The sequence below is a fragment of the Bombus impatiens genome, unplaced genomic scaffold (genome assembly GCF_000188095.3).
Source record: "Bombus impatiens unplaced genomic scaffold, BIMP_2.2 scf_0219, whole genome shotgun sequence".
Lineage (NCBI taxonomy): Eukaryota > Metazoa > Arthropoda > Insecta > Hymenoptera > Apidae > Bombus > Bombus impatiens.
Window position 1 is genome coordinate 219470 of NT_176638.1, and position 18253 is coordinate 237722.

General features: G+C 37.7%; 3 protein-coding genes and 1 long non-coding RNA gene across 4 annotated transcripts; 1 reads left to right on the forward strand and 3 right to left on the reverse strand.

Moving 5' to 3' along the window:
- Nucleotides 1-1592: 1592 nt before the first annotated feature.
- On the reverse strand, nucleotides 1593-2270 carry LOC112212578. Its single transcript, XR_004461430.1, has 2 exons — nucleotides 1966-2270; nucleotides 1593-1862 (listed from the first exon to the last, which is right to left on the reverse strand). It is a non-coding gene; the product is annotated as an uncharacterized LOC112212578 (long non-coding RNA).
- Nucleotides 2271-2313: 43 nt separating this feature from the next.
- Nucleotides 2314-14349, forward strand: LOC100746057. The gene is made up of 12 exons (XM_012383721.3): nucleotides 2314-2567; nucleotides 5881-6069; nucleotides 6224-6260; nucleotides 6666-6835; nucleotides 6913-7092; nucleotides 10137-10352; nucleotides 10637-10883; nucleotides 11084-11437; nucleotides 11551-11756; nucleotides 12134-12386; nucleotides 12462-12924; nucleotides 13340-14349. The coding sequence occupies exons 2-12, from the start codon at nucleotides 6001-6003 to the stop codon at nucleotides 13875-13877; spliced, it is 2733 nt and encodes a 910-aa protein (XP_012239144.1). The 5' UTR covers nucleotides 2314-2567; nucleotides 5881-6000; the 3' UTR covers nucleotides 13878-14349.
- A 2-nt stretch (nucleotides 14350-14351) lies between these two features.
- Nucleotides 14352-15955, reverse strand: LOC100746180 (vitamin K epoxide reductase complex subunit 1-like protein 1). The gene is made up of 3 exons (XM_003488243.4): nucleotides 15476-15955; nucleotides 14912-15009; nucleotides 14352-14797 (listed from the first exon to the last, which is right to left on the reverse strand). Exons 1-3 carry the CDS (start codon nucleotides 15655-15657, stop codon nucleotides 14574-14576), a joined length of 504 nt encoding a protein of 167 aa, XP_003488291.1. The 5' UTR covers nucleotides 15658-15955; the 3' UTR covers nucleotides 14352-14573.
- A 171-nt stretch (nucleotides 15956-16126) lies between these two features.
- Nucleotides 16127-17840, reverse strand: LOC105680548 (SUMO-conjugating enzyme UBC9-B). Its single transcript, XM_012383746.3, has 5 exons — nucleotides 17660-17840; nucleotides 17501-17570; nucleotides 17082-17165; nucleotides 16748-17010; nucleotides 16127-16669 (listed from the first exon to the last, which is right to left on the reverse strand). Exons 2-5 carry the CDS (start codon nucleotides 17564-17566, stop codon nucleotides 16603-16605), a joined length of 480 nt encoding a protein of 159 aa, XP_012239169.1. The 5' UTR covers nucleotides 17567-17570; nucleotides 17660-17840; the 3' UTR covers nucleotides 16127-16602.
- Nucleotides 17841-18253: the final 413 nt, after the last annotated feature.

Below are 18253 nucleotides of genomic sequence, written 5' to 3' on the forward strand. Positions count from 1 at the left end.
CCACGTTTCCAAATCCATATAGGTAAGCTTGTCCCGACTCGCAACTGACGTGGGCCGCCTTCTTGCTTACCTACATACATGAAACATACATACGTCGTGTTGCGTACGGCTCGTCCTCCCGGAAGAATAATTCGAGGTCGATCAGGTGGATTTCCATACTATCATGGTTCTGTTTCAGACTTTCAGTCCACGATTTATGTACTTAGCGTGTCGTGCGAAGTTACAATGTATCATCTTGTTTATATGTTCGGCATCTGGCTAACTGCTTATACCATTTGACACGCTAGTGTTCCACTATCATTCTCGCAATTTCTGTTATTGACATTGGCATGATCACTCGATACGATTGTAATACCGGAGACCAGTGACGCGTACCTACTTCTGTCCAAGGATACTACGATTGCGAGCTGTATATAGAGAATAAGATTAGCGCCAAGGAAAACCAGAATAATGAAATTACGCGTGGGGAGCTTTAGTACAAGATCATTCATTGCTTCTAAGGTTTCCTTCAAAGCGATTGATAGCTCAAATCCTACGGTAAAATTTTAATAGATTTTTGTTTGCCTTTTTAATTGCTAAATACAAATGAAATACTTTATCCTCGAAGGAATTAACTTTTATGAATTAGCCTCATTGTTGTAGTCGCTAAATTTGCAACTATTTAAAACCACGTTAATGATTTTATACATTGCTCCATGACTAAATGATAAAAATGAATATACCTAGTATTTCTAAGTGTGTATACATTTCTTTAAACTGTTCTTTCTTTTTCAGTTCGTTACATTTTACGTAAATGAAATGCAAAATTCTCTGAACGCCAGTAGTTTTGAGCTATGCAGTCGTGCCAGTAGTACCTATTACGGTTTCACTGTTGAGTGTAAACAGAGCGCATCAATGCAGTATTGAGTCATGGTATAACGATCGACGGCAACGTTAAGGATAATTATAATAGCGACACTGTCGCAACTGCTCTGCGACGATGAAAGTGTTACTTAAGTACATCGAGGAAGAATCGATCAACACTTTCACATTCATAGAACATGTAAATATTATTCTCTTCCCTTTTCATTATTTCGTTAAGCAACCATTTTTGGTGCCGGACGAAGTAGGCGCGAATACAGATATTAAGATACAATATTTTGATTATGTTCACGGATGAATCACTTCACACGCACGCAATATAAGGTATTCACTTGGAACGTTGCATTTGCATATTAACCCCCAGTGCTAAGAATAGGCTTCTGAAAATGTATTTGGCGTTTCTGTTCAGATATATTTTTCGATAACCCGTGTAGGATGAATGTTAAATTTTCCTTTCAATTTGTTCAGCTTAATCGACGTTAAATTTTAAATGTCACGCAGACATGATTCTCAGATACATATTCATAGATTAAAAAAGATTGTTTAATAAAGAATTTCATATTTAAATCAGTAGTTTGTTTGTAATTAAAATCTCATAACATTCTGTTGATCGTTGAAAGCTAATGTTACATATTAATGTTGTACATGCTAATTATTCCATTAATATTTATTATTGATCAGAGATTGAACTCGAAGTTGAACTTTGTTCAAATCTTAAAGAAATACAGTCATTGGGATTATTTATATATTATTTCGTTATATAATATTGCTCTTAGATAGTTACTAAATAGAATACATTTATGATACTATGATAGATTTCTTATAGTCAGTTTTACAGACTTCATGAAGAATTATCTGTGACCCGCTGACCGATTTTGTCGAAACGCGGATGTCCTTGTCTCTCGCCACAATATCCCTTACAGGTATTGTCCCTGATTCGATCTTTGTCCTTGCTCTGACAAAGGGATCCTTTAGCCATATACAGTCAAGGTATCTCGTTCCTGTTCCATTCAGAATTTACTTTTAACATGTTTCGCGACGATTAGTTTCGTTACAGGAATAGTTCATTACTACGGTAAAAAAATTAGAAATATAAATACTTACCTATAATTTTTAAAATACACACCTACAAAAATATATCGATTAACAGATTCGTTACAGTTCATTAGTAAATTAAAAAAGGAGATTTCATATATTTCAATTTGACATTTCCGAATATCTCATCATACTTTATACCTTTTCTCATTTCTTTAAAAAAAACTTGGTAATGGTATATCAATTCGGACAATCGATTTGCCTATGGAACAGGCTACTGGCCCCAGATTGGATTCAACTCGATCTCATCGGTACCAATAGTTCGGGTGTGCTTCGTGCTGCTCCGGCGATCTTCGTCTCCCACTGGGAGCACTCCAGCGGCTGGGAGATCCGTCAGAAAGTGCTCCACGGACGAACAGTATCGTGAGCGCTGGCCACGGCAGCATGCGCGGGAATTTGGTTTGCCGTTCGTTTTTCGATTATCCACGCTGTGGCATTTTACTCGTCACTTGACGACTTGTTCAACGACGATTTAAACGACTTCTCTTCTTCTTGTCACGTGTGCACTCGTACTTGTAATCGAAAGAACAAGATATCGAAGAATTGTTACACTTGATTCATCTATCTACGGTTTTGAAAGCAGCGGTCATTGGAGTATCGATAAGAATCAGGTGAATGTAAACACCGATCTTTTTTCCTTTTTCACCCGCTGACTCTTGCTCTTCGCTAAATTCAAATACATCTTATTCTACGTTATTCTCTTTCGTTGCTTACCGCAATTCTGAAACGCGTGTACTTTCCTAGAGAAGGCTGGCCGCTCCATCGAACCGCTTTTTGCTCGAGGATGTTACGAGACTAGCATTGTCAGCTTCTTACGTAATTTGCCGTGCACGAGTACCGATGGGAATCTTCCCAGTGCATCGGCTGTAAAGACACGTTTCTAGTCTATGCCTCTTTTTTCCTCTCATTACGTGTTCTCCATACCAGATCGATGTTATTTGATTTTGTTTACACTTGCATGTTAATTCGCAATTAGATTACCGATGTTTAGAACCGACAGTTTTACATGATTTTTAGATCGAATTAATTTCATAACGAGACTTGGTCAATGATTAGTTGCCATGGTTTGAGTACAGTTAACACGAAAGCAGAAATGCGATTTATTTTTTTTTAACTTCACGGAGAGCGGTCAGATATTTTCTTCCTTGAAATTCTAAATGCATCAAGTTATTTAATTCTCTACTCCACCGTTTCTTCGTTTGGATTAAAGTTATTTACAGTTAAATGAATTCGAACAGTATATTTTGTTTTAAGCAATACATTTATTTTTCTTTTATAACTTTTACAAAATGTGTAATAAAAGTGATACTTTTTCTTTTTTTTTTAGAAGAAAATTGGATGATTGAGAGATATGAGAGATGTCACGTATAAACTTGCCGCGCTTATTTTTCCTCAAAATGGCGACGTCCTTGTCGAGGTCACGTGTTCATCGCATTACAGGCATACCACCCACGAGTGTCCACCTGTTCTCCGATCGCTCTATTTATCTGTCGCTTTTCGTTCTTCAGCCATGCATTTAAATCACCGACGACATGTCGAACGGTGATTTAAACGCAATCACCGAACAATCGCGTTCGCTGTTCGATTTACGATCCACGTAATTTAAGACTCACAGTCTTCTACCACTTGTATTGTCTGCCGTTGTGCTTTCGACTCTCATCGTGACATCTCCGATTTTTCACTTAAAAATTTAGTAAAACAGATAGAGAAAGATCCTCGATAAAAACTATCATCTCAGAAGATTCGTGGTTCACGTAGTTCGTAGTTCTCCCACTTAAAAGGATGTGAAAGAGAAACGATATTAGAATAATATTTAAAAAATATTACTAACTAGTATCCTCTTCCATGATGGAAGTCGAGAAACTTCGTTCCGTTCGCTGTGACAATAGAGCAGAAAAACGTCCTCCGCCTTGGACAGTTTTCACTTGTTCAGCCGCACACCAGTGTGACACATGCCTGACGTCACGTGCATATCCAATGAGAAAAGACCGACACGGTCGTATATAGAATCGTCGTTGGTGCGTGATGTCAATACGAATCGCTCCTGCTTTTTAACTTAGTCTCGATCGACGTCGTCTCTTCATTTACGAGATCTCTTTTCGTTCTCTCTCCCTCTCTCTCTTTCTCACTACTTTGTAAAGTACGTTAATTATCGCTGACCGGAACGTCAATGCGTGCCGGTTTGAAGTGGCCGACGATTATTTTCTCTGGTAGCCGTCATTTGCTTTAAGACGGCACATTATAAGCCTAGATTCTAGGGGAAAAAATCGTGATACTTACGTACCTGTTCCAGCCAGGACAGGGAGAGCTCGTGCGTAATTCCAACCGCAAGGACGCAAGTGTTCAATGGCGTAGGTCGATGCTTTCGTTCAATCTTCCTTCATTAATTATAATTTATTAATATAATGAATAGTTTCGGTATTCATCGCCGATAATATTATATTGATCGTATTTTAGATAGTTATACAAAGAATTGCACGAGTTAGAATTCAGCGTCTGAATCACAATTCATCATCTGTCTTTATTTTTTAAACCATCTGCAACTTAACAAAACAAATTTCACAAGTATTTTTTCAATATATTTTGAATAATTTACGAAATTTCTCTGAAAATTCTAATTTTGTAATAGGCATATATTTACCTATCTCTTCATTAGTATATTCTTGGGCCAAAGGGTTAAACGATATAAGAAATACGCCACTGTCGTCGGAAACTGGTCGTACGTGGCACACGCGTGTCTTTTAACCATCTCGATATCGTATCGCAGCCCATATCGAGGTGGCCGCGACCACAGACCCGCGCGCCACAGCGGCCTTCGACTTCCATGCAGAAAGAGCGTCCTGATGAATTATTATGCCCCGCCTATACACATACACACGATTACTAGACATACGTGGTCACGATTACGCTAGAAGCGTTAAATAGGCTGCATCTTCGATGACTTCCATCGGATCGAGATGACCCTGTTGTTTCTTACATCCTGATTACCCCAATGATTCCCGGGACTGGCAAGTTGCGGCTCGTTTCAACTGCTTCGTTATTCTATTCTATTTTTGAATAAATATATGTACCTTTTGTACGAGAAGTTGAGAGGAAAAGTGAATTGAAGGGAAAATTATGAGGGAACATTAATAGAGGAATCGACACGCTACTAAATATTAAACAAATTATTATACATATTCATAAAGGTTCAAGAATCCATAAGAAAATATTATACATAATATAGAGATCAGGATCATAGCGATTTTTATTTATTATATAGGTTTATTTATTTATTGTGATTGAAACGGAAAACTATAACTATTTAATTAGAACTTAATGTAGTAATGTGATGTAGCTAAAGACAACTAAATTGGTAGTTTACAACTCAACTTACAACTTACAACTCACAATTCATGAGTAACGATTAACTTGCAATTATTCGCAGCTTCCTCGCAGCTATTAACTATTTACTATTTACTATCTACTATTTACTATTTACTATTTAATATTTATTATTTACTACCTACTATTTACTATCTACTATTTGCTATTTACTACTTACTGTTGAATATCGACTACTCGAATATTGACCACTCTCTTCACCAAGACATTCTTTTGATACCAGAGTTTTCAGTACTATTACGACGTACACGAGTTTTACAGCTGCTGACCCAAAATGGTCAAACGCACCTTTTCTAATTACACAATGTCCTAAAGGACCACGAACATCTGGCCCATAAGGATTTCCCATCATTCTCTGCCTGTCAGCACTGTTCATACTTTCTACCTATAGTTCACCGGGTTTTCCCCAACGGTCTTTCCTCCATACTACAATAATTTCTCTTGACACCTAATTGTCGCCTTGTCGTCTTCTGCATAAATTCATATAATTTATGATCTCTGGAAGAAAGATATGCATATTGTTATATTGAATTATTCCAGAAAAGTCAGGTAATCGGATAAGAAGGCAGACTTTTGTTGGAGGAATTCGTGAATCAATAATTCCACTTCCTGTCACGACAGCCTCTAACAGCACTAGGATTCACCAGCAGGCATGATCGAATGATGGAGGTGATTTCAACACGGCGATACGAGGCTCGTCCACCGTCAGCGAGCGTTCCACCGATTCTCGTGAGTAGATCTTCTCGTCTTTGTACCTACCTTATAAAGGTATAAATCATTTATTCCTGTGCTCACAGTCAGACGGACAGATATTGCTACAACCCTTTACATATACAGTCAGAGAAACGAGTTTAACCATGCGACTACTTTTTTTACTTTTCAGATCGACCCTGAGAATTCCGTGGCTTTGGTCAAAGAAGGTAATTCCTCGAACGTGATTGTCATGCATTGTTTGTTCGTGATGCGGACGTTCGAGTCGTGATTCAAATAACTAGATACAAGATAAGAAGGAAGGCGTGTCGCGCGCGAACCGAGGTCTGGCAAACATTTACCGTGAAGCGTATTAACATCAGCGAAGTTCCTCTTATTCTTGTTCGACGTCGCGAAACGGATCACTGCAATCATCGACGTCTACTCGCACCATTTCGCCCCTCTCCTTCTCAGCTCTTCTTCGTCTTTTTTCTTTTTTTACCTCTCTTTCTCTCTCTCTCTCTTTCTCTCTCTCTGCCTCCCATTCTTATTCGTTCAGTTAGAAAGATTGGTTTTTCGCAATAACGTCGGCATTGTATAGTCCAAGTGGAAAGAGTACTCGCTTCCGCTTTCAGAGGAATGGGAGACTCGAAAGAAAAAAGAAATAACGACCACCAGGCAGATCGAGACGAGAGTGAAGCGACAGGTTGTACTCGAGGATGGCGAGGTCGTGGTCGATTCAGGGCCTCTGGTTACCACGAATACTACCGAAGACGTCGAGCAACAGGAGCATACCACGCAAGAAGTAAGGCTATTTCGAATAACTAAAATATAATAATAAAATCTTCGTATTACTGCCATTTTACCGATCTTTCGTTTCAGAGACGAACAACCGGTGATCAACCACAAGAAGTTGAATGGCCAACAGGTGGAAGAAACTCTGCCGATGCCGGTAGCATTGTCCAGAAGGAATTAAACGAGACGGTAGTGAGGAGTCGCGAGGAAATCGAGGAGAGGCTGGAGACAGAAGATCGTCAACAATTGGGAGATATCTCGGACGAGGTACATATATCGACGCGACACACCCACATCTAAATTCCACCTGCGCGTGCCGCGATACGCTGGTGTAGTACACGTTCTTTCTCTTTCTTGCCGCGTAAAGGTCAGCTCGCCTCTCGCCAAGGCTCATCCCACATGTATTCACTACGGTAGGTACCCGTGGATCACAAATACGGTGCCCTCTTTTCACCAACTTCCTTTCCCGGTCTGGAAAAATTTCGAGTTCCGGATTTATCCAGTACACCGATTTCTGACTCGCCCAAGGCCAACGTGGACAAAACGGTACATTATGGAACTCGGGGGACGTGTTCGTTTCTATTTGGTCTACTAAATTTGCGAATGACGATTTCTTTAAAGTGTGCCGTACAAGCTTTCTCCTGGAGAGGAGAAATGTATTTGAAGTGCTGCTTAACATCATAATTGAGAAATTTTACGGGTGACGAACAAAACAAACAGAGATGTGAAGAAAGTATGCAGTACGACTAGATTAGGCGTGTACATGCAGACACTTTTCAAATGAAATGTACAGAAAGATCATGTAAGTCTGAAGTTTCTCATAGCTTGTTGAATTTGACAATGCTGACTCTTTATCTTAAAGTATACGCATACACTTAGACTAGTTGTATCCTCTTTTTCTCTTCGCACGTTCGTTTATATACCGTGCAAAAGCTCTATAAGCATCGATTCTAATTTCTTTGTATATTTTCATTTCACACCTTTGTTAAACTTCGTCTCACACTTACGTATGATTATTCGCAACAATGTCCGCGGTACTCTTCGCTCAAGAGCGAATTCCTCTAGCGATCGACAAAGTCAGAAATTTGTAATTTCTCTGACGGTCTGTCAAACATCGTCAAAAGGCATCTGTGAACGCTTGTCGGCGGATGATTAATGGAGCCTGAGCGGAAAGAGACGAACACGGAAGGCAGCGACTGTGCATCAAGAGGAGGCGAGCAACAGGTGTATCGTGTAGCCAATCGTATTTGTCACGTTGCTTATCGTAAATCTATGTGGTAACAAATCGAGTAGATCGGAGAATCTTTACCTCGTGGAATATCCTCGCGAAATACCAACGAACGTGCAAATAATCACACGAATCGATAATAGGTAAAGCATACTGTTTTTCTGCGGAGATTACACTGACGCTTAAAAATGAAAAACTGGAAACATCGTTAAAAGACCGAGCTCGAAAGAACAGCATGAGGAGAAGATGGAAGCTAGTTGGATTAGACTTTAGGACGAAAGTGTGAGATCGTCTCTAGAGTCGATCGAGCGTGCAACGAGGCTTACCGGTTACTAGCGGTTACGATAGAAGAGGAAATATCTCTCGTTGGAGGGGACTGACTTCTGCATTGCAAAAGCCAGGCAACAGGTATTCGCGTTCGCGCATGAACGATTCAGAAACGAAGAGGTCGAATTGTTCTGGATGAAGAAGAACGAAAGGAAAGAGAGGCTGATCGGCTGTATCGGCTGATACGCGAAGTAGGGATACCTACGGAGAAGAAGCAGAGAGGAAGAGAAAGGAGATCTAAGGAAGGAGAAGTCACGGGAGAAAGAGCGACAAAGAGGCACGACTCATCGAGAAGTGGAAGTCGATGATCTCTCGACTTTGCTCTCCCTTCACCGAATGGCGACGAACGAGCTGAGATGCCACGATCGCAGTCATAGCAGCTGTTCCGTGCTCGACTATCTTCGACGTTCCTATCTGGTCGCGACCGACATACGTTTCACAGATTACTTTCCTTGTTCTGATCCGTTTACCGGCGATTACAGGATATTACGTGATTCTACACGGTGATAACGTTCATTCTCGCCCCCCTATCTTCTTCTTTGACAGAGCGCCGATACGACGACCAACACCTGAGATCAGATATGATTCCTCGTGGATCTTTCGCTGGTATTTTGTAAAACTGTTAAATGTTTGGTGTCGTTTGGGTGTTACAGTGGTACAAACGGTAATTCGTGTCTATAAAATGGATCATATAGGAAACTGATCGTATTTCAAGGGACTACACCCACAGGTTATTTTTTTCTCACTTATTTCTAATTATTTGTAACATAGAAAGATATCTGATGAAGTTTCAAGCGTTTCAATAAAAATGTAAAACGAGGATAACTTTCTTATGATAAATACTTATTTTTATAAGCGTGTGGAACGTGCGAAGGTCATTTTAGCCTTTCTTTTTTTTTCTTCTTCTTCTTAATTTGGATATGAATGATAAAGGACATCCTTATGAGTCGTCAGGTGATCTGCGTGTAAACTGAATTCGTGTAATTCCTGTCAAAAAATAAACTCGACAATCTACGTTAATCACTTACATTTAATTTCAATTCGAGCTTTTCAAGTGATCAATGTCGATTAAGTGTCGAGCTTAAAAACAACCTATTCCATATGTAAAACATTAATTACTTAGATGACCTTTAATGACCTCGACCAATGCAGGCCATTCTGTTCGCTTTGCTTAAATTGATGGCAACCTTCAAACGTTGCGAATATCTTCACCTACAAGCGAGTTTCTCTCGTTGCGTAATATCTATATTTAAAATATTTTCTTTCTTATTTTAATATCATCTTTTAATATAATTCTCTATATCAGAACTTTATATTTAGTCATTCAGGTCATATGGAAGTACTGGGACATTTGATGATATTTGGTACAAATTGAACACTTTTCACTGCTTTTACTTTTTAACTATTTTATTATAAAATAAAGTGAAATTTGTTACAGTTTCTCAAAAAATATAACGAGTAGGTGTACTGATATCTATGGCCAATATCGAACCTAATAGCGATTAAATTTTACGTCGATATATATTTCTTTTCGACTTGATCCAAGATTGTAGCTTTACATTTATTGTCGCGTATGTCGAGTGTTGTGACCTTCGCTGTTAGAAACACCTTTCTTTCCACTTGTTCGCGAAGGGTCCGCGTGCGAGAGCCGGACGATCCGGTTTATCGCGGACGAGATTTCGGAACGCGAGGTGATTTCCAGCGGATAATAACTGGCCGGACCTAACTGGCTAAACGGTGACTCGTCTGGTTTCAGGCGTACCAGAAGGCTGTAAGAAGTAACCGGGGCGATCTGAGAGTGGCCCTTGCTGAATCTTCCAAGCAGTTGGCGTCTCAAACGGGTCCCAGGGTCGTCCAGCACACGACCAAGTCGAACAAGGTGATCGACACTGAGAAAACCTTGGAAAAGAAGGAGCTTAAGGCCGATGGATTGATCGTTACTGAGAGGAAACGAACGGTTGAGCATGAGGAGGTTTGTTTCTTCAAATATTCTCTTGTTCCTAGCTATCGTGTCTTTTTCTGTGATCTTCGACGGTTTTATAATTGAAGAGTACGATGGAAGAGCACCGGTCCCTCGAGTTACATTATTCATTTCTTACAGGAGTTTTAAAATTCAGTGCATTATCAATCAATTCGATATTACTAACATTTTCCTGTTGTTATTTGGTTTTTTACTAAACTTTGTCAAACACGAGTTACGATAATTGAATTATATAATTATATAATAATTATAATTGATATTGATGTTAATTGTAGATTAAAGACCACGAGGTTCCCGATGAAGGAAGCGACATAAATGGTGACGACGCGTCGGAGAAAAAAAAGGAAAGCTCGCATAGGTTCGTTAAAAAGAGGGACGAGGACGTGGTCGACTATATCTCAGGTGGCGAGAGGGTCGCCCGTGAAATGCGCTACGTCGCAGAGACCACCGAGGGAGAACGAATCGGAGATTGGACATCATCGCCTACAGCCATGCGAACTACTCGTTTCCATAAACATTCTGGTACTTCTTTTCTTTTTTAATTTTATATAAATTTACATCAAGTTCCAAAAACGCCCTTTAGGAAATTTTCTGCTATTTAACCATCGTTAAAGTGCGTTAATATGCCGTGAGAATCGGCCCATTAATCTTTTCGAGATGGACTTTTCTTTTAAAGATAAACTTTCTAATAAACGATAGAAATGCAACGATTATTATTACAGGCTTCCCCGGAGAGAGCTTCCCAACACGGAAGGATGTTTTAACAAAAAAGCCATTGGATTTTGAGGAGGAAGATGAAGCGAGAAAGTTTGAAACGTCTAAATGGTTGGAGAGCCATTTTGGTAGCGAGTCGCGTTCTTCTCATGGATCCATCGATGCTGACGACTCTCCTCTTCCAACTAACGCGAATACCAGCTACATTAATATTACTATGAAGTCTTGTGCCCCTAAGGAACGGGATTATCAGAATGTGAACTCTAATCGACATCAACGACGCAGTACTGGTCGTAATTCAGCGTCACCTTCGGGATATTTTCACGGCATAAGCGAGTGGTCTGAGAGATACCAAGGGAAAGGTATTGCAGGATTAAAATATACCTCGCCGGGGTATCATTTATAACTTTGTGATATTTTATATAATTTATAACGTAATTTTTGGTATTATTAAACATTTACGTATATTATCTAGAGAGACAAAGTCAAGCAAGAACAAGTTCTCCGCAATACGTCGAGGCAGCTCATACAAACGGATATGCTCAGGATCACTCAAGGAACCAAGGTGAATCGACGTACTCAAAAACTTATGAATCGGTTCTTCGTCGCGAACACCAAGAATCGTTTGATCGACCACGTACTCCACCATCTCCACCTGTTCGACGAAGGTCGAAAGAACAGGTATGTATCTTTCATATCTTTTATGTTTGTGCATCGATTATACTCTGTTGCAATATATTATATCAGAGCTTTATATTTAGTCATTCAGGTCATATGGAAGTACTGGGACATTTGATGATATTTGATACAAATTGAACACTTTTCACTACTTTTACTTTTTAACTATTTTATCATAAAATGAAGTGAAATTTGTTACAGTTTTTCAAAAAATATAACGAGTAGGTGTACTGATATCTATGGCCAATAGCGAACCTAATAGCGATTAAATTTTACGTTGATATATATTTCTTTTCGACTTGATCCAAGATTGTAGCTTTACATTTATTGTCGCGGATATCGAGTGTTGCAATATATTGTAAGGATATTGTTCATTTTAGTGGATAACGAGGTCCGAAGAAAAGACCAGTTTAAACGACTCGATACCAGGTCGTACTACCAGCCCAGTTCACGTCGTACAAAGAACTTGGGAAAGTCGCAATCGAAATGTCCAAGAGCAGGCAGTGGAGCGAGACAACTGGAAGAAATCAACGTCGAGATCTCGATCAACGTCACCCATGCCAGAATTGAATTCACGCGACAGTAAAAAATCAACTGAATTTTCGACTTCGACTCCTGCTCGTCCCGCAAAAAGTAAGTATTAAAGGCATTTGAAATGGATGTTCTTTCTTAAGAAGATGATATTTATATATATTTTAAATGTTCAAGGTTCGGGACATTCGAAATATAAGATCGGCGAGTCTTTCAGGAAACTAGTAGGGAAATTGCGCTCTGCTAGCAGCGAAAGGAAGAATAAACGGTCCAATAGCAGCTCTATTTCTCAATTGACTCAGACTGACGACAGTGGGCCGACCTACATGCAGTACAATGTGATCGACAAAAACATTCCTCTGATAAACGAAAGGGATACCGAGGAAAAGCCTCCTGAAAGACCACCTAGGAACCATGCTACCGTGAACAATAATTCGAATAAGATCTCGAAAACAGCGAAAACTAGCGCCCAAGTGGTACAAGAACAATGGCAACGCAGCGAATCAACGCCACCATTGCACAGGTATTACCTCGGAGAGGATCCCTTCGGAGGAAGCATCTACGGCCGCGAAAAAGGATACCGAGATGCGAGAAGATCTGGGAAACCACGTGGTAGAGCTACCGCTGAAACCGAGTACAGGTAACTAAACTAAGTTATAAGAAAGAAAGAATATTAAATGGCTAATCGTTGCATATATGGGTTAGCTATGTCTGCAAGTTAATCGTTAAAAATAAGAGCAGCGGTATCGTATTGCCTGGCTGCGAAAGAAAGGCGTAATCGTATGAGCGTCGAAAGACATTTCAGTAAGCTGATACAGATTTACGTAATCGAATCCGTAGAACGGTGTGCTTCATTGCTTGTTCAATTACGTATGTATGTAGAATAGATGTACAAGTAAGACATTTCGCGACGAAACGTCGGTCGCTTCGGATGCTGGGTGAAGGCTGCATGAAAGGGAGCATGTCTCTATGCCGCTATGTAGTTTCGTATGGGCTCGTCAGCCATCTCGGAGAACGATTGCTCCACAGTCAATTGTCGAATCGACGCGTTTCAGCGTCGCATCCAGTTCACTTGGCAGGTTTAGCAAGTCAACCAGTCGGCTAGTCAACGATCACGAGCGAGAGGAACATTTTAGGAGTACTCAAACCTTGCCGAGGAACCTGCATGCCGGAGGACAATACGTACGGTCGCAGACTCTAGCAAGACGCCAGCAACCGGTTTCTAATGCAATCAAATTGGGAACGTCACACGTCATCGTTCCGTCATCGGGGAACCAGTCGCGTCAGTACGGAAGCATGATCAATATCTCCATCAAGAACACGGTTACGTCGCCAAAGGTGGCGGTACCGACCAACGTCCAACCGCCGGCCAAGCCGGAACGAAGCTACAGATCGTCGTTGTTACGTAGCAAGAGCTTTAACGTCGAAGCTGACAGAAACGGCACTGACACGGCACCCCCCAAAATACCGTACACATCTAACTTGCAATTAAATAGATTGGACGAGACACCTCCGTTGAAGAGTCCCGGCATTTTGGCCAGTATCAGTCGTAGTAACAGGGATTTGTTGAAAAGCAGCAGACACGAGTATTGAATAATTTTCATTAAGTCGATTTAAGTTGTTCAGTTGGAGACTTTTTAATAATTTTATAATGAACTGCTTTCTTCGATATAATTGAAGTGGAATCTATTATGCGATTATTAATTATCATATATGATTGTTTAAGATTTTTTGTTTGTATAGTGTAAAGTGTAGTATAGTGATATTAATATTGTCCATGTATATCGTGAGAGATAGACACGTTTTGTATGAATCAACGAGAGCGTGTTTTGTTCTAATATTTTCAGACAGGTTCTTATTACAGCACAGTTCATGCGAGATTTATTTAATTGTTTTCACTTACGTATTCAATTACAATCCAAGATTACATATCAGGTTGGTAGAGGAGGAGAATGAGATAGCGATAGCGATTCATGTTTAAGAATATGTGATTGAATGTAACGTTAAATTTCGGGATATTTTATTACTATGTTATATTAATACAAGGTGAAATTACAATTGTCCAGATTTGTTGCATTTATAGCGTTTATTCCGTAATCATCAAATGAAATGTATTAAATAGTACATACAGATTCCTTCGATGCAATGTGAAAAGTTTTTAATAAATCACAGGATATAGACGTTAAGTAAACAATATATATGTATTAATATCATGATTAATCCATTTTTAACGACTTTGCAACAAAATTCGGAAGATTTTAGTAAAATTAGATTTTTAAAGATTCATATTTATTTCGATCTTTTCTTCTTATTTGTGCCATTATTTTGAGGTAGTTTTCGCTGCTTTTTAAGAGCAAGCGTTAAAAGAGTAGCATTTACGATATACAGACTAACACAAACTACACAAATATTGCTTAATTTGTACAAAATGTAAGCCAGATAAAGCGTACCAAGGTTCGCACAGATTTCTAATGTTACGACAAGGGCTGATGTAACATGCTCATTTGATATACCTAAAAAATTTATTAAAATGTTGTTAGAAAACGAAAAATTATATTTTTTCTGCCCAGGGTTATGACATTATTACAATGGATGAAAATTTATTGAATCACAAATACGATACGTACTTAGTATTGCGACCAAAAGATAAAATATTAATCCATATATAGAATTTGGCGCGTAAAAAAAAGATGTTTCTGGAATTATTCCAAAACCTTTCCCATATCTGTAATAAAGTCAATTAGTTATTAGCTATATACAGCTCTTTAAAAATGAATGATAATTCACCAAGTATTTTTAAGTTGAAAAATATAGACAAAAAAGTATTAATGTTTCTTACAAAATTATCTTCATTGAGTATCATAAGAGAGTTAATTCAAAATTCGATATGAACGCATGCGCAAGAATGAAGAAGGCTGATTTCTATGTAGAACACTGTACGATAAATAAACATACAAAAACAATGTACAGTGCGTGCATTTACAGTTATAAAAATATATCAATCTACGAAGTACCAAAAATTTGAAGTTAAATAAATTCGTATATTTATAATCTTAAAAAATAGTTGCATCAATTAGAACACGAATTACGTTGTGGACGAGTTTTCTAGATTTTCTTCGTGCACAAAATAGTACGAGTTTTATATCAACAAAATTGTATAATACATGTTTTAAAACTAAACCTATACTTACTTGGAAGAAAATGCTTTGGTGCAACTAACATGTTCGTTAATATCGCACACTGCTTCGTACGAATCATCCTCTTCCTTTGCTAATTCCACGTAATATGCATAGTAAGAAAGAACAAAACCTACGATACATGTTGTGACAATTTTAGCGTTTAATTTTCCTATAGATTTCTTGATTGTAGCCATGATTCAATTATATGAATAACGAGTAAATTTGAATTAAATTTGAATACACTATTTTGAAAGAAAATTGACTGATCGAGTTATTTATTCACACTTGATAATTTTTTAAGCACTATGAATAGAAATCAATGTTCTTCGTGGAAGGAAGTAATACAAATACGACGATCGATAATCATACTGTGAAACGAAATGTAACATGGAACGTTGATTGGCGACGACCCTCTTCAGTATACTGAATGTCGAATGAGATTAATTTCCTTCCCACCACAAAATTATCCTTGTATAAAAGCAACAATCTGATCGGGGTCAAGTCATCCAAACATCGAATTATCATATTTACATACAACTGAATATGTAATTATATTGGATTTTTTGATAAGTTAAGGTTACTTTTGGTTAAAAATAAAATTTGAATCAATTGGAATACTTTATTTCTTAAGATTTGTACAATCCTTACAAGACTTTAAATTCATTTTTTTTAAGTGATACTGACAGCTTATAACTTGCAGAATGAACGAATATTTCTGATTTGTGTCGCGTTTGTTTTATTCCTTTACATGATGTACCTCATACAAAGTTTTTAGACTTATGAATATTCATTAATTCTTATGAATTAAATTTTTTACTTAAAAAAAATGCTTCTTTCATTCAGATTTTATAAATAAGTGGTAACAAAAAATTTAGCATGACAATATGTAAAATCCTTCCTGTAGTACGATAGTATCTTATTTGTCTATGTCTTAATTAGTACTGTCTATAGAGCACATAAGAACATATAGGAATTTTGTCACAAGAAAAAATGCAGATAATTGTAAATTAACTACATCATACGCTAGTGTTACTTATAAAAAAGATAAGAAATGTAGATTATTAGAATATGTTATAGATATATGATAACCTCTTTATGTAGTTGGAATATTTGAATTTAATGAGACTTAATATAGTGTTTTATTCCTGTGGAGCCATTGCTCTCGCTTGAGCTCTTACACGTTTTTCATACTCCAAGCGATTTTGACTGTAATAAAAAATTCACATTTCCCATAATAATTTCATATACACACAAGTTTTACATCATATAAAATAAATATAATACCAATATATTGTATATGCTTCTGCTTGAGCTGGATCTTTGACATTTGGTTCATTTAATAAATCTTGTATACCAAGGAGAATTTGTTTAATTGTAATGGCAGGCCTCCAATCCTTTTCTTCGTCCAAGAGAGACAAACATACTGTTCCTGAAGGGTAGACATTTGGGTGAAATAAAGGAGGTTCAAATTTACATTTTGGTGGACTAGAAGGATAGTCATCCTTGAAGATCATGCGTAATTTGTACAATCCACCCTCCCATGGTGTCTGCGAAATTGAATGTTCAAATAATATCGTGAAAATGAATGTTAACGCTAATACTATGTGTTATAACTCACAGATTTTTTCCCTGGTATTGCACATTCCCAATTCATCAAGTTAAGTGTCCCATCTTGATTTTTAACAGGTCGTGCTACAAATCCCTTTACAAAAGTTAAATTATGTCTCAATACACATTACATGCAAAAAGATTGACGTTTATCCAAAACACATATACATGTATACTATATACGTCCAGAATAACGCACGCGTTTCTGTATGTAAGGTTAGGATTTTTAACTGTTGAACTATTTTATCGAAAACGATTTTCTACCTCGATAACAAACAGTTGTTCATGATCAAATAATATTATAAAGACATGTTTATTTATTAATGCGATTTTGTTTAAACAAATAATTCAATGTTCAGACTGTCCAGAAGGAACATACACATTAATGATTGCAGTTGTAAAAAATAATATATCAAAAGGATAACTTACAAAAGGATGATCTTTCCTCCATGCTTTTCGCTCTTCGGCGAGCCTAGCAATCGCAATGCCTGACATTAATCTGCAACAATTTTACGTTATATTAGCGTAATGTATTTCGGCGCGAAATATAATCGAGACGTGGTGCGCAAACACCAATTGTGACATTACCACTATGCTTATCGATAACAATCCACAACTTTGAATTCTGGGCACTTTCTGCGCCGAAATTTCATCAAATACTTAGTTACACAAGGGTGAAAGCGATTCTATTAGGGTGCGTGTTCAGAAAACCTATGGATTTGTAACCGTCCTCGGTGTTGTTCGGATCTCACTGTGAATTCTTTTTCGCAAACACAGCATCTGTTACACGGGGACCTCTGCTGGTAAAAGAGGACACGTGTCTTGGACAAGTCCTGCAGAGCTAAACCAATCAAAGTACATGTACATTTGTCCAATTCGTTGGTTGGCTGATTAATTTTAATTATATACATGCGTTTTTAGTTATTATTAATAAAAAATTCTCACTAACTCATAAATGTTAAATAATATATTTATTTTTAGAATTAATATATATATCTTTTTTTGCATAATTTCTTAATATTATTAATAGAGAACAATATCTTTAAAATCGAACATTGTGAACATTCAAATTATTTAATCATATCTTTAAGAAAAACAAAAATATTAAAAATAATGAAATTAGATATATACATACTTGCAAGAAAAATGTAAGTCTTTACCATAATATTCAACTGTGTATAT

What these genes read in the sequence shown, in the direction of transcription:
- LOC100746180 (XM_003488243.4), bottom strand. Translation starts at nt 15,657, where the DNA reads ATGGCTACAATCAAGAAATCTATAGGAAAATTAAACGCTAAAATTGTC. An exon ending in ACCAAAGCATTTTCTTCCAA is followed by an intron (nt 15,010 to 15,475) that starts GTAAGTATAGGT and finishes ACTTTATTACAG; the next exon opens with ATATGGGAAAGGTTTTGGAA. An exon ending in TCTTTTGGTCGCAATACTAA is followed by an intron (nt 14,798 to 14,911) that starts GTACGTATCGTA and finishes TAAATTTTTTAG; the next exon opens with GTATATCAAATGAGCATGTT.
- LOC105680548 (XM_012383746.3), bottom strand. Translation starts at nt 17,566, where the DNA reads ATGTCAGGCATTGCGATTGCTAGGCTCGCCGAAGAGCGAAAAGCATGG. An exon ending in CAATACCAGGGAAAAAATCT is followed by an intron (nt 17,011 to 17,081) that starts GTGAGTTATAAC and finishes TCAATTTCGCAG; the next exon opens with ACACCATGGGAGGGTGGATT. An exon ending in GAAGCATATACAATATATTG is followed by an intron (nt 16,670 to 16,747) that starts GTATTATATTTA and finishes TTTTTATTACAG; the next exon opens with TCAAAATCGCTTGGAGTATG.
- LOC100746057 (XM_012383721.3), top strand. Translation starts at nt 6,001, where the DNA reads ATGATGGAGGTGATTTCAACACGGCGATACGAGGCTCGTCCACCGTCA. An exon ending in GAACGGTTGAGCATGAGGAG is followed by an intron (nt 10,353 to 10,636) that starts GTTTGTTTCTTC and finishes TGTTAATTGTAG; the next exon opens with ATTAAAGACCACGAGGTTCC. An exon ending in TGAGAGATACCAAGGGAAAG is followed by an intron (nt 11,438 to 11,550) that starts GTATTGCAGGAT and finishes TATATTATCTAG; the next exon opens with AGAGACAAAGTCAAGCAAGA.